Source organism: Centruroides vittatus, unplaced genomic scaffold (assembly GCF_030686945.1).
Source record: "Centruroides vittatus isolate TY-2023 unplaced genomic scaffold, ASM3068694v2 contig_120, whole genome shotgun sequence".
Classification (NCBI taxonomy): domain Eukaryota; kingdom Metazoa; phylum Arthropoda; class Arachnida; order Scorpiones; family Buthidae; genus Centruroides; species Centruroides vittatus.
In genome coordinates, this window is record NW_027120768.1 from 943061 (window position 1) to 958541 (window position 15481).

The 15481-nt window shown below is 25.7% G+C and overlaps 1 protein-coding gene across 1 annotated transcript in view; it reads right to left on the reverse strand.

The window, feature by feature from the left end:
* The window catches only part of LOC136984551 (disintegrin and metalloproteinase domain-containing protein 10-like), a 115121-nt gene extending 100169 nt beyond the window's left edge, over positions 1-14952 (reverse strand). The window contains exons 1-2 of the mRNA XM_067281589.1: positions 14918-14952; positions 11483-11572 (exon numbers count right to left, since the gene is read on the reverse strand). Of these exons, the coding sequence (XP_067137690.1) occupies positions 11483-11572; positions 14918-14927 (100 nt within the window). The 5' untranslated portion in view covers positions 14928-14952. The remainder of the gene's footprint in view (positions 1-11482; positions 11573-14917) is intronic.
* Positions 14953-15481: the final 529 nt, after the last annotated feature.

A 15481-nucleotide genomic window follows, 5' to 3' on the forward strand; every position in this document is an offset into this window, starting at 1 on the left:
GGGCGGAGAAACCTTGTCCATTAGCCAAAAAAAAAAAAAAATGTGATTCATGGAAAAGGTGAATTTAGCATTTCAACCTATCATCAACCTTACCATTAGACTTGTTTTTCACTTTCTCTACCATCAATTCACGTAGCTACCATCAATTAAATCCGTGGTACCTCTTAACAGTTGTTAAAGTTTCCATCAATCCTTACATCCATTCTACTTCAATGGTGTAAAATTCGAATTTAAGAGATCCTCTAACTCCTGTGCTGTTAAATTTGAAGTTTCAATGGCTCTTACGGTGTTAAATTCAAGGATCCTTTAGCTCCTACAATATCGAATTTACAAGTCAACTATTCCCGTGTTGTTAATATCGAAGTTTTTCTGGCTGTAAACTTAAGGATCCTACGTTCTTATGGTGTTAAAATGTTAAATTTACAGGTCCTTTAGCTCCTGTAATACTAATTTAGAGGTCTTGTAGCTCATAGGAGTTCAACTGAAAGGTTCTTTAGGTCTTGTAATGCTAATTTAGAGGTCTTGTAACCCATATGGTATTTAATTTAAAAATCCTCTGACTCATATGGTGTTAAATTTAAAGGTCCTCTAGCTCTTTTAGTACTAAATTTAAATATTCTGTGGTATCTATGGTGTTAAATTTAAGTATAAAGATGCTAAATCGACGTTACAGAAATGTTTGCTCTTTTAATAGTAATTAGTAACTTCACGAGAAATTAAATTGAAAACGTAAAATCTCGACGAGATCAGCACTTTATCTTTTCGTTTATTGATTAAAATTTAAGGTTATAATGTTATTGTCACATCCTCCATATTGGTAATTTATCATTTCTAGCAATTGAAGATGGATCAATAAAGATTCGTGTTTATCATCATTAAATATGGCGAAAAACGAATGAAATTTAATTAAGTTCATTAAAATGTCATCTCTTATAATTATTAAAATTTGAAGAAAGGAAAACACACACACACACACACACACACACACACAAAGGAAATTGCATTAGGTGATCCGAAAATTCGTTTAAAAATGTTCAACGGAGGAAACTTTTAATTAGGTTCAAACGCTGTTAAGTGATTAATTTTATGTCGAATTTATTATTAAATATATATATAATTTAGAAAAATGTGCTTAAAATACGTGAAAAGAGTATGTTTAATAATTACTTTTCGTTATCGTTATAAATTCGAAAAACAAATTAATTCGTGAACATAATTAAAACATAAATTGTGAACATAATATTAATTTATTGCTCTATTATGAATTCTATTATTATTGTTGTTTACGAATATAATTAAAACGTAATTTATAAACTTAATTAGAACACAGTTTACGAACGTAATTAGATCATAATTTATGAACGTAACTAAAACACAATTTAAGAACATAATTAGAACACAATTCACGAACGTAATTAAAGCACAATTTACGAATCTAATTAAAACATAATTTATAAACATAAGTAGAACACAATTTATGAACGTAATTAGAACACAATTAAAAACATAATTTATAAACATACGTAGAACACAATCTATGAACGTAATTAGAACACAATTAAGAACATAATTTATAAACATAAGTAGAACACAATTTATAAACGTAATTAGAGCACAATTAAGAACATAATTTATAAACATAAATAGAACACAATTTATAAACGTAATTAGAGCACAATTAAGAACATAATTTATAAACATAAATAGAACACAATTTATAAACGTAATTAGAACACATTTAAGAACACAATTTATGAACGTAATTAGAACACAATTAAGAACATAATTTATAAACATAAGTAGAACACAATTTATGAACGTAATTAAAACACATTTAAGAACACAATTTATGAACGTAATTAAAACACAATTAAGAACATAATTTATAAACATAAGTCGAACACAATGCACGAACATAATATAAAATTATGAATATTAACTTTACTTTGTGAACACATAATTATAACCTGAATTATGATAATAATATGAACGCGAGAATGCATTTTATTAACTTAAGAGCATTCCTTGAACATAACTTATAAATATTTAAAATTCATTCTCGTGTTCATTTTATGTTCATAATTTATATATAGGCCTACATGTAAATATGCACTGGATTATGTTATACGTATGTACATATCAAATATGAACGTAATATTAAACATAATAAAATTAATTATTATATACTTATGTATTATTATGTCAATTAAAGAATAGGATATGAATTTATGAATTTTAACTCATGAATGTAATGAATATTCATAAATTATGTTCTAATGTTCATAGATGATATTAGGTTATAAGTCATTATTCAAATTATGTTTTAAGTTAATGAAATTCATTCCCATGCTCATATTGAACATAATTTTAAACTCGAGGATGAATTCAATTATGTTATTAAGTTATGTTCAAATTATGTTTGTGAGTTCATATTCTATTCTTAAGTTTATGCAGTTAATTATGTTCATGAGTTATGTTCAATTAAACTGAACATAACTCATAAACTTATGAATAAATAAAAAGAAAACTTGAATACAATTAAGCAAAATTAATTACGTTTAATTAAAACAAATTTATTTAAAATAGAATTAATAGAAAAAGACATTTAATAATGCCATCAAACGTATTAATTATACACGATTATAAGTTAAAGGGGGAGGAGATTTGTGTTGGTGTTGAACAGGAAACACTTCAGGAAATTTATCGATTGGGAAGAAATAAATAAATAAATAAAATAACTCAAATGCATTAAAGTTTAATTGAAGTATACGGTAGATGTAAATTATTCCGGTTTACTTGTATGCTACATGCACGTATACTTGATTAGTTTAAGTTTAGTAAATATACAGTATGTGTTAATTTAGCATGTATAGTATATACTGCTTATTATTTGGATGTGATTTGTGAATATATATGTATTATTTTAATTTACCGTATAGACCGGTATAGACATGTAATTTAACATTACATGTCTATACCGACATGCCCTATACTGAATTAATCATTATACCTTACTTGAATGTATCTTTTTGTATATTATTTTGCTGTATATACACTATATTATGTTAAATTCGAATGTATACTACATTTGGCTAAGTATACAGTCATGTATACGTGTATATGTGTGCAAATATGTTTTTGTAATGCACACAAACGCATGCATGAACTGTACAGTACATACATATGTCAACTACATGTAGGAGTAATCATGTATGTATTATGTTTGTGTTATACAGTAGTATATGCATGTAATTATGTTCTTTGTATGATGCACTAGCATAATTTACGCGAAGGAATGTCAAAAATATAGTAATATATTAAAATTAACTATATAATAATATCTTAAAAAACAACAAGTACACAAACATAAAAATGTGATATTTACAGTACATGTAAATATAAAATAATAATCATGTTTAATCGGAACTTAACACGTATATAACTTATTATTGTGTTTATATATACACATTTACATACGTATACACACGTGTACACGTTTTTCATATACACATTTTGGAAATTCTCGTAAATGTACACATATATACATTGGCATATAGACAGATCCGTTTACATACGTTTCATTTGTTACTTATGTAAATTTTTTATACATGTTTTACATTACAACACCTATACACAAACATATTTTGGCACACTTTTCTATATAACTATGTTTAAAAAAGTTATATTTGTAGTTAATTTGATTTTAATTTGCTAAATTATTATATTATAAACAAGCACATGAACATATTTAATACATAACATAAATAGAAACATCATGAACATAATTCATTACACAATAAATTCTGTACACGTTCCTCGGTTTAGTTAACTAATATAATAAATGTTTAATAAAATTTTTGAAACTAACATACAGACAAACAGACAAACAGACAAACTAACATATTCGATCAATAAATATTCGTATAGTTAATTTAAATCCCCGTTATTACAATTAAGAAAAAAAATGTTTAATAAATTGTGTTAATAAATTAATTATAATAATTATAAAAGTGTGTTAATGTTAATTAATTAATTAACACATTTTTTAATTACAATTTACAAAATAAAATGCAAGTGAAGCATGTAAAATGATACAATAATTGTGTTTATGTTCATTAATTTTTTTCTTTACAATTGAGAAGATTTTACGTGAAATTTTCTTAATTGTTAACGTGTAAAGTAGTGTTATAATAAACACTAAACTTGAACACTTCATAGAGTTTAAGCAATTAAATCATTTAAATCGTAATCAATGCATTTATTGTGTGAAATCTGCATTTAACTTGTGTATTTCGTGAGTTACTAAACAATTAAAACTATTGTTTCTATAATTAATACATTGTTGTGTGAATTCGACATTTTAATTGTTTTATTTCACAAAAGACTAAAATTAAATTACAATTAAAATGAATTAAATTGCAATAATATTAAATAACACACATATATATATATGTATTTAAAAAACTTTATCCATAAATAGACAGACAAACTGACAGACTTCAACAAAAATTATTATTTTCTTATCAATTTTTTTTCTTCATTTGCAAATTAATCTATTAACGGACAGACAAACTGACAGACTTCAACAAAAATGATTAATATTTTATAATTTTGTTGCCTTTTTAGAAACTTAATCTGTTAACGTACAGACAGCCTGACAGACTTGATTAAGTTATTAATTTTTCATAATTTTTTGGGAGTTTAAAACTAAATTAAACAGGGGAGGGGAGAAAAAAAGCAAAAATTCAGCTACAAAACACCTACTGATTATACCGATCAATAAATGAAATTGTTTATTATATTTACATAAAAATACAAATTAAAAAAAGAATATATTTATTTCAAGGAATTTTATTTAAATATAATTTAAAAATTAAAAATTGATCAGAAAAACTTACATATTATTATTATTATTATTATTATTAATTCTCTTCCCCCTTCACTAATTATAATTTAAAACTTTTTAAACAGACAAAAACACATTAAAAAAATTGTTTGTTTCATAAAAAAAAGGCAAATTTGATTAAATAAAATTATAAATTTATTAAAAAATATATTTTTTTTATAAATAAATAAAACAATTCTTAGTAAAAATAATCAAAAATTTAATGATTGGAGCGAAGAAAATAAAGACATTTTATTTTTGTTAATAAAAAAATTAGATTTATGTAAGCACCGGATAAAAAAAAATAATAAAAAAATAATAAAAAAATAAAGAAAATAATGTAAATAAATTAACATTTCAACAGTTATTTGTTTATTATTCACATAAAAAAATAAAATAAAATAAATTTTATGTTTAATTATTTTATTTTATTTTTCTCCTCTCATCCTCCTCCTCCTCTTCTTCCTCTTCTCCTCTCCTCTTCCTTTTCCCTTTCCCTTTCTCCTCTTTTTAACAATTAATCATTTAAAAAAAATTATTTTTAATCATCTAAAATAGATTTTTAACAACTACATTAAATTTTCATAAAACTTTAAAGTTAAATTAAAGTTTGTAATTAGGAAAGAATGCAATTAAAGCAGAGTTAAAATTTGTTAAAGGAAATTTTATTAAATAAATAATTAATTTTGTTTTTTCTTTTTTTAATTTTTAAATTATATATTTATATATTCATTTATTATTTAATAAATTTTTAAAGTAAATATTTTATTAAATAATTCATTAATTTATATTTATTTTACTGGGATTTTAACGGTCGATGCTTCGGAAAAAATTTAAAATAATAATAATAATAATAATAATAATAATAAAATTTAAATCTTTTTTGCTGTTTTATATGCTTAAATGTTAAAAAAGTTAATCTAGAAATATATATTTATTAAATTATTTACATAAAATGTAGAAGGAAATTGATTTTTATACAGTTTATGTAGCTTTTATATTGATTTATAAACTGTTATATCTTATGTAAATAACCTTATACTATTGAATTTCAGCATCAAAATTGTATAAAATATTGATTTTTATATGATTTACTGGCTCTAAATGTGATATAAATTGCATTTCATGCAATTATGCATATGTTAAATACTGGAAATATTATTTATTTAATCATTTTTCAATTGTAGCATTATTTATATTCTGAATATAACATGTTTTTTTTTAAGAAAAATCAATTTTTGTAAGGTGATAAATTAAAATTTATATTAAAAAAAACAAAAAACAAGAAGAAAATTGATTTTTTAAAATTATAAATCATTTTTAAACCTAATTAAAAAATTTATTATAAAAATAAACGTGTTTATTTAATGTTAAATGCATTTAAAAAGCAAGTGAAATACATGAATTATTTTCTAAAATTACAATTTTAAATTGTATTAAATTTAATTTTGTAATTTATTTATTTATTTTATGAAAATTAAATTTTTCATTTTATTTATTTATTTTTAATATTTAAAATTTTCTTTCCACATAATTTCAGGGTATTGGAAGTTGTAATACATTAACATGAAAAATTGATTTTATATTTGTAAAATTAATTGAAAATACTGAGGTATATTCTTTTTTTTATGCTATAAATTAATTAAAGTTTTTAACTTGCTTATGCATTAATCTTCCATTCTGAAGTATTAAATATTACATTAAAAATATTGCTATAACATACAACAGATCCTAAATAATAACTTATCAGAGACTCTAAACACTAACATATAAGGCCCTTATCATTGACATATATGAGGTCTTAAGCTATAATATGTAATAGGCCCTAAGTGGAGAGAAGACTCTCTCCACTTAGCAATAATGAACTTTAATTAATTAATTAATTAATTAATTTTTTTTTTAGAATGGAGTTTGACCTGTGAAGCATGAGGCCTCACACTGCAGCTTGTTTAGCTTATGTATAACTCAATACCTGGTTACAATCTTTCCAGTTCTTATCAGGTCAAGATTTGCAAGTAAGGTAAACAAGCTGCTGCCATCATGAGTCTATACCTTAGGGCCTCATATTTTTATATATATATTTTTATATATATAGCATTATTTGGTAGAGATAAAGGGTCTGTTATATATTATAGCTTGTGGCCTCACATTTTTACATATATCATTATTTGGTAGAGGGGAAGAAGTGAAAGAATCTGCTATATATTATAGTTTATGGCCTAGTCTATGTCCTTATACAAATATCACTTAATACTGTACTTTTAATATTAATTTATATTATGTTTTTAGCTGTTTATGTAAAAAATTTCTACATTCTTTCATTGAATTATTTAATTTTTAACATTTTATTTACTAATTACCTAGGCAGAGATGCTATATCTTAGTTATCTCATACAAAACATAAGGAATTTTTTAAAGCAGAAAATTAATTAATAATTTATTTAAAAAATAATTCAAAAAAGAATAAATTTCTTCATAATTTTCATAAAAAATAAGGAAAATATTGATTTTTATGCACATTATAAACACAGAATTAACATATGTAAAGTAAATTTTTTTTAAATATATCTTACAGGATAATGATTTTACAAAATATTTATATATTCCTTAAGATTATTCTTAACTTAGAATGAATTTTTGTATATAAAAAACAGCAATAAAAGTATTTTTTTTTTTTAAATTTGAAGAGGTGGAATGTGTATCAAACAGCTGTAAAACTTTTGACCATCAGATAAGCTATAAATACTTTTAAAATGGTTATTTTATATATATATATATTTAATAGATATTTACTATATATAGCTACTTTCTAGCAAGTTAGCTGCAGAGCTTTCACATTATAGATATGTGGATGTTTGTATGACGCTATATAAAGAATCACTGCAATATATATAACCTTAATAGCTTCTGTATGCAATGTTCTATACATAGAAAGTCATAAAATCATAAATTCTACACAAATTTAATAATAAAAGATTCATTACAAGACAATAAATTTAATTTATAACCATTTAAATATTCTATATTTACTTCTCTAGTTATAAATAAGTGTTTAAAGATTAAATATTAATTTTTTTATTAATATTTTGCAAAATTTGCTGTGTATATTTATCTCCTTTGTGTCATGTGAAGCTGTATAGAGATTTATTTAAGAAGTTAACAAGCATTAAAACATTTAATATTAATTATATATATATATATATGGATAGATTAGACTTGTTGTCGCTCTAGGCTATAATGGATAACAGTAATGGTACCTCTACCAAGTAATGATACATGTAAAAATGTGAGGCCCACATTATAAGTACTATAGCTTAGGGCCTCAGACCTGCTATAGTATATACCAGACCTGCATCTATTTTTAAAGTTAGCACATTATATATGTGATGTTATATAAAGAGTTGTTGCAATATAAAACATCTACATGCACTTTTCTGTGTATAAAATGTCATGAAATCATAAATTATTTTCAAATTTTACAATAAAAGACTCATTTAAAACCATTTACATGATGCATTTATACATGTATAATTATATATAAATGTAATTAATAGTAAATACTTATTAATTTAATTATAAGTTTCATTAAATAAAAATATTATTATAAATTTATATATTTAATTTCATGGAATTCTTTTTTATTTATTTTTCTAATGAAATATAACTTACTTAATAAAAATTTGGATCTTATAATATTTATTTTTTAAGGTAAATTAAAATAATATAATTACTTAAGCAGTAAATTTAATTATTAATTGAAGAGTTATATACTTAAACTATTAATTAAGAAAATATGTTAAATTTTTATGTTATTAAACACATTTACCTACATTTTTAACACCGTATATTGTAAATAAAGGGTTTATTTTACATAAAATCAATATAAATATACTGTAAAATATTTTATTTCTCTTTAAAATCTTTCTTAAAAACAAGTATCTTTTGTCAACACATAGGGTTTTATAAATCCTTATAAACACCCAAAAACCCTTATACATGTATATTTAAATTATTTTTATATAAAATTAATTACTATACTATATATTACAATTATTCTTTAAAATAATGTTAATAAAAGATAATTATATTTAATTACAAGCTGAATTTTTTAATAGTAAGTCATTGCTTGATTGGAAGGATGAAGAGGGATAAAATGTAAAAATAATGAATAAATAAACAATAAAAAAATATAATATCTAAAAGTTTAAGATAATTTTATTTATTTAAATGAAAATTAACGTGTAAGCTAATTGTTAAGCAATAAAATATTTATGTCTATTGTTATCTGCTCCTAGATTTGTGATATGTTTAATTATCCGAAGCAATGAGTTCTATTGCTAAACAATTTATTATTACAGAAAAGTAATGACTTTTTGCCAAGGATAAAAACAGTAAAAAATAAAAATTTTACCCTAAATTACATATTTAACATTTAATATATATACATTTACTGTATAATTTACTTTAAATTATGACATTTAATACTTATAAAGCAGTAAAATAAAGTTGCATTTTTCTGCATTAAAAATTAATTATTTTTAACTATAAAAATGATTATAAAAATTCAAATTATGTTCTAAATTACTTTAAAACTTATGTATTTAGTGTATAAAATGTATATTTACTGTATAATTTACCTTAAATTGCACCATTTAATATTTAAAAAAAAGGAATATTAACTTTTAAATGTATAAAAAAGTATATATTTTTTTAACGTTACAATAATAATAAAAACTTATATATTGATTTTACATTATAAAACATTTCATGCCATCAGTAAAAACATTTTTTAAACTTTATTATTATTATTATTTTTTTTTATTTATTTTTCTCTCGTTTAAGTCTTATAAAAACGAAAATAGTTTTATATATACAAGATTTTTGTGTAATAAAATATAAAAATATTTATTCTAGACACTTATATACAGTAGAATAAGCGATGTATGCACGTAAATTTAAAGTTTAATGAATGGATAATTAAGTAAAAAGCATGTAAAATATGAAAAAAATAATCACTCATTGTATGCAATCTCTTAAATTATTTTAAATATAATATTTGCATACATTTTAAAATCATGGAAACAGTCACAAGACTGAATTTACATGCTGAGAAACTTATATTTACCTTTATTTTATAGCTTATAGGAGCATGAAAGACTATTTTCCACCCTTAAATATGGGGATAAGGCATAGATAAGTGCATAAAATATTAAGTATAGAAAACAGTTCTATATGTACAAGAATTTTGTATAAGAAAATACATTCTAGACACTTATATACAGCAAAATAAGCAATGCTCAGGCATAAATTTAAGGTTTATTAATGGATAATTAAGTAAAAAATCACTCATTGTATGCAATTTCTTAAACTATTTTAAATATAAAATTTGCATACATTTTAAAACCGTAGAAACAGTCACAAGAGTGAATTTACATGCTGAGAAACTTATATTTGCCTTTATTTTATAGTTTAGAGGAGCGTGAAAGACCATTTTTCCATCTTTAAATATGTGGATAAGGCACAGATAAGTGAATAAAATATTAAATAAATGATCAAAAGATAAATAACAGGAGTAGAATTTTATAAAAAATAATATTATTTTCATCCCTCCACTCTAGGATAGAAGGAAAAAGATAAAAAAAAAAAGGGAAAGAAAGATCCTTACTGTATATAAATAGGCCAAACGCAATACCACAGATTGTAACTGTCTTTAAGAAACGTGTTTCAATGCCTATCTGTGTTGCCAAGAACACAAACCGTGCCATCAAATAGCGAATAAACGTCATCAGATGTTCTGATCACGTAGGACCGGAAAGAGATGCAGTAATACCACAAGACCCGACCTTGTTACAGTGCGGAGATGCCCCTATAATGTTTCCTTACCTGCATGGCCGATTCGGATGCGGAGAAAACACCTTTACAGGATGAATCCAACTTATAAATTATCGATACACTTTATACTCGAGAAGGATTATGTTCAATAAGGTTATAGAAGGTCAATCGAATGTTTTTTTTTCTTTCTTTATATCTATACCCCTTACGCGTTATAATGAGTTAAAAATAAATCAATTTTTAAACCTTTTCCATTTCTATACATTTTTTTTAAGTTAAAAATACAATTTTCTAAAAATATACTTAATTATTTTTAATAATTAATTTAGTTTTAAGGCTTTTATTATTGTTATTTTTAGTTAAAAAAGAAATATAATAATGTGAATTTTACTTTGCTTACCAGCACGAAAAGTTGTAAAAATTTATTTTAGCGTGTTGAAATATATTTTTTAAATGTTTATAATTGTATATAAAATGAAATTCTGCTTAATATAATGCTTAAAAAGTGAAATTTTACCGTGAGAAATTGCTAATATTTCACTTTCTAGTATAAAATTGGGTAGATTTAACGTTATTCCGAGTGTTTTCTTATTTAAAAAACTCTCCTAAAGTTGAATAAAACCTCTAAAAAATGGCTTAGAATATACTCGGAATGGTTGTTAAATACATTTAAATCCTAGCATTTATTCTCATTAAAAATATTGCATAGATATGAAAAAACGATATGCATAAAAGTTTGAGGAGAAAATTGACTTCTTTGCTTACCTGTTCGAACTTGCTGGACATAATAAAGCACCAGAGTTAAAGTGGCGATGATGAGACAAGCCAACGAACGAAGCAAAATCATCTTCTCACCTACAATATGTCAATAGATTTTGGGACACAAAGTCCATCTTCTCGCACAGATACACCAGACCATGGATAGAAATTGAGTTTCTCCATAGCTGGAACATGGCTGCCTGAACGTTAAAACCCTCACATCCTATTGCCTTATCGAGAAGTTAACGTTACTCCAAAACAGCATAACTTGTCAATATTTGTCTATTTACATTACATTATCCTTTCTGTACAGGGTGTAGATCGGGGGGTTTTCGACCATACTAAACAATCCACACGACTCACATCCCTCGTATCCTTCGTTATGGACGGGTATAAGATCACTTATAACTTAATTATTATAACATAATCCTCCTATACTAAATGGTTAGACTAGTACCTAATCCTGTAAGTTAATATGTAACACGGTTAACGATTCCGTCCGTTGTACGACCCCAACGATAATTTTCCTTTATAAACACCAATGTCTCATCGTCCCCAACCTCTGTCCAACCTTACTACACAGAATGAGAAGGGTCCTATGTGTGATTGGTCGATCGCCCAGAGGCAGTTGGTTCTACATGAAACCTTACAGACATCAACGAAAATATGTGTTGATGGTTTTAAGAAGCAAACCTTTACTACTTCATCCCTCTGTACACGTGTACCTGTACATATTTAAGTGAATACCGACTTAATTAACGCGTACGCCTATACGTCTCTTTCCCTTTACTCCTGCCTGTTCGGTAAATGGGGGGTTTGATGAATGACGTCAGCGGTGTTTGTTTACGTAGAAGAATCGATGATTGGGAAAATGAATTTTCTAACTTTTTTAGCGCTTTTTAAGGATCGGAAATTTAATAAATTCATTTATTTTTTAAATTAAAATTAGCCCATTTTAATTGCCTCCCTTTTTTAATGGGAATTTTAAAAATATATATTTTTTAAGCTATATAAATTATGCATTTTAATTTTTTTTTTGAATTTTTTAATAATTTTTATGGTTATTTTTTATTTTTAATTAATTTATTTTTTTTAATGTCTAATTTATAACGACAATTTTAATGTTATTAAATGTACGCTGTTTATTTTTTATTAATTCCACTCTCGAAAATTGATCATTTTTTTATTAAAAAATTGGGAAATATTGTATTTTTATATGTATAAAAAAAATCTAATTATCTTAAAATACATTTTAGAATAAAGGGTGGAGTTGACTCCGCTCAATTTCTCCGAAAATCCTTCCATTTTCTATGAGATCCGCCCAATATCAAGTAGTGGAATTTTGTAACCGAGTCGACAAACTTTAACATTTTTTTTTTTTTTTCAACTAAATTTTTATAGTATTTTTGTTTATAATTCGATAAAATTCCTAGAAACATATGCTCATTGGGCAATGAGCAAATGACCTATTTGTTAGGATCATTCTCCTAGAAAATATTAATCATCTTACTACCGAATTTTAGTAGTGTTCTCCTCCAGAATGTTACTAGATAGTGGGCAATGGGCACGTAGAGAAATGCTCCTAACAAAAAAAAATGGGCAATGGCAATAATTGTAAATTTCTCTAGGGGAAAATGTCGCTTTTAGAAAATTTTCTCAGCATTCAAACAAATTTTAACAGCGTTTTTCCTCAAAACATCTCTAGAAAATGAGTAATAAGTAAGTAGACAAATGTCCTAGCATAAACAAGCAAAGGGCAAGCGAACAAAATGACATATGTAATGGGAAAATGATCCTAGAAAATGGGCAGTGGGCAAAAATGCTCCTAGAAAATAGGCAATAGAGCAAATGCTAGAAACATTTATTCTATTGCCCATTTCTTTACTACCGTCAGCGTAATTAATTTAATTTTTTTGATAGAAATTTTATTCTATTTTTATATTTTAAACGTAATTTCGATGAATTTCCACGTTACAAAAGTGAAATCATTTAATATTTGGTGGCAATTCTTTTCGACGCATTCCTGCACATATCTGCAGTTTCTCAATTCCGGTTGCAATAGTTTCCTTCATGCCCCATTTGATAATAAACCCCCCTAATGCTTTGACAAAGTAGATAATCTCCTATATTGCCCACTGTTAAATACAATTTCTAAACGTCTCCTGATGCAAGTAACCATTATCTGCACCATTCACCCTCTTGGACATCTTTCCCTCTCATTTTTCTTCAAAAATTCCCTGATATTTTGGGACAAATCGACTGGTAAAACTATTTAGAACAGTTTAAATTTTAAATTTAAAAAAGGGCCTTAAAATTTTGGGCATAAATTTATTCCATATTTTGAGGTTACAAATTATAGATAAGTGTCCAAATTTCATCACTAAATTAATTATTGATGCCATTTTTGGGGGTTGTGCGATGCGAGGTCCTAGACGAGCATGTACTCACGGGACCCTTTCTTGTATAATTTTATATAATATAAAGCTCAAATATGATACTCGACTTCGTGTTGTATGCAAAAATCTTGGTTCATAGCTAGAATCTTAAATTTTGCATTCCTTCCTTCGACTTAAGTTGTGATTTAAGATGACTTTTCTTTGATTTAAAGTTGTACGAGGCCCTAGAAAAGTGTGTGGGCCTCATCTCGTATAAGTTTATATAAAATATAAACTCCGTGTCGCAAAAATTTAGTATCCTATCCATTGAGAAGACCTAGACATTCTTTCTGTAGTTGAGAGGATCCTTCCTTAAATAACTTAGGCCCTAGGCACGCGTGTATTGGGAGGCCTTTCATATTTAAATTTAAGTTACGTAATATAAAGTCAGTTTTACAGGATATTTTATTTTGAGCCTAGACAGGCGCACTAGAGACCATTAAAAGTATTTGGCTCCCTAAGAGCATGACCAGTGGTGCGTTATCCTATGGGAAAAAGGGCAATTTCCTAGGGCCACCACCAACTGGAGCCCCCAAACCAATCTTTTATAAGAAAATATTTACATCAAAAAATTCCCGAAAGAAAAATGTCTTAAGTCAACACTTTACATGGGACCCCTTCTAATTCAAATTTGACTAAGCACCCATGAAACTATAAAGCGCCACTGAGTATGGCCCCTTTGTTTGTATACGGTAACGCAACTCGCGGGGATCTGCCAAGGAAGAGGCTTCCAGTGAAATTGGCCCCAATTTAGGTGTTACTAACGCGAAGAAAACCCGGGAAACTCCACGTGGCTAGCTAGTTGGCCAGGACAGAACCCACAACTAACGTTTACTGGTTGTGTCCACTTGGCCCTAGGCAAAAGCTTAGTTTCCTACACTTGTTGATCCTAAATTTAATTTTTTTAAACGTAACTTTCTTAACTTTCTATATTAACGTTAACTTCTTCCATAATTTAAACGAAATTATACGCGAGAACTAAGCTCTAGTGTCAAAAAACACCTACCTATTGTCATAACACCCCTTCTACTTCAATGTTTTATCTTCAGACTGCGTACTTGATTTACCATTTTATATATATGAGTACATTAATTCCTAGTAAGTCATCCTTCCGATAACTTATAAATTATTTCTAATAAGAGAAATGCGTGTAAATTCGCATTATTCTGTTCTATAAAAAGTACAATACTTGAAAATGTCGTACTCCGAAAGCTCCCCCCCAAAAAAATAAATAAAAAAAGATAATAATTGCACGAAGTAGGAATATCAAATTCTTCAAAATTCGATCGAATTACAAGAAATAATTGCAGGTATCCAAGTGAAGTATTGTGTCTAAATGCTGCATATCCATGTATCCAAGATATATTCATAATAATCCTTATCCTTATCTAATTATTCAAGCAATATCCGCAATAAATATCTAAGTATCAAGAGATGTCTATAAAGAATATCTGTATCCGCGATGTCAAGAAATATCCATAAACAAGCATTAAGAGATTCCATAATAAATATCTCTATCCAAGCACCATGAGATACCCCGTAATGAATTTCCCTACCAAGCATCCTGAGA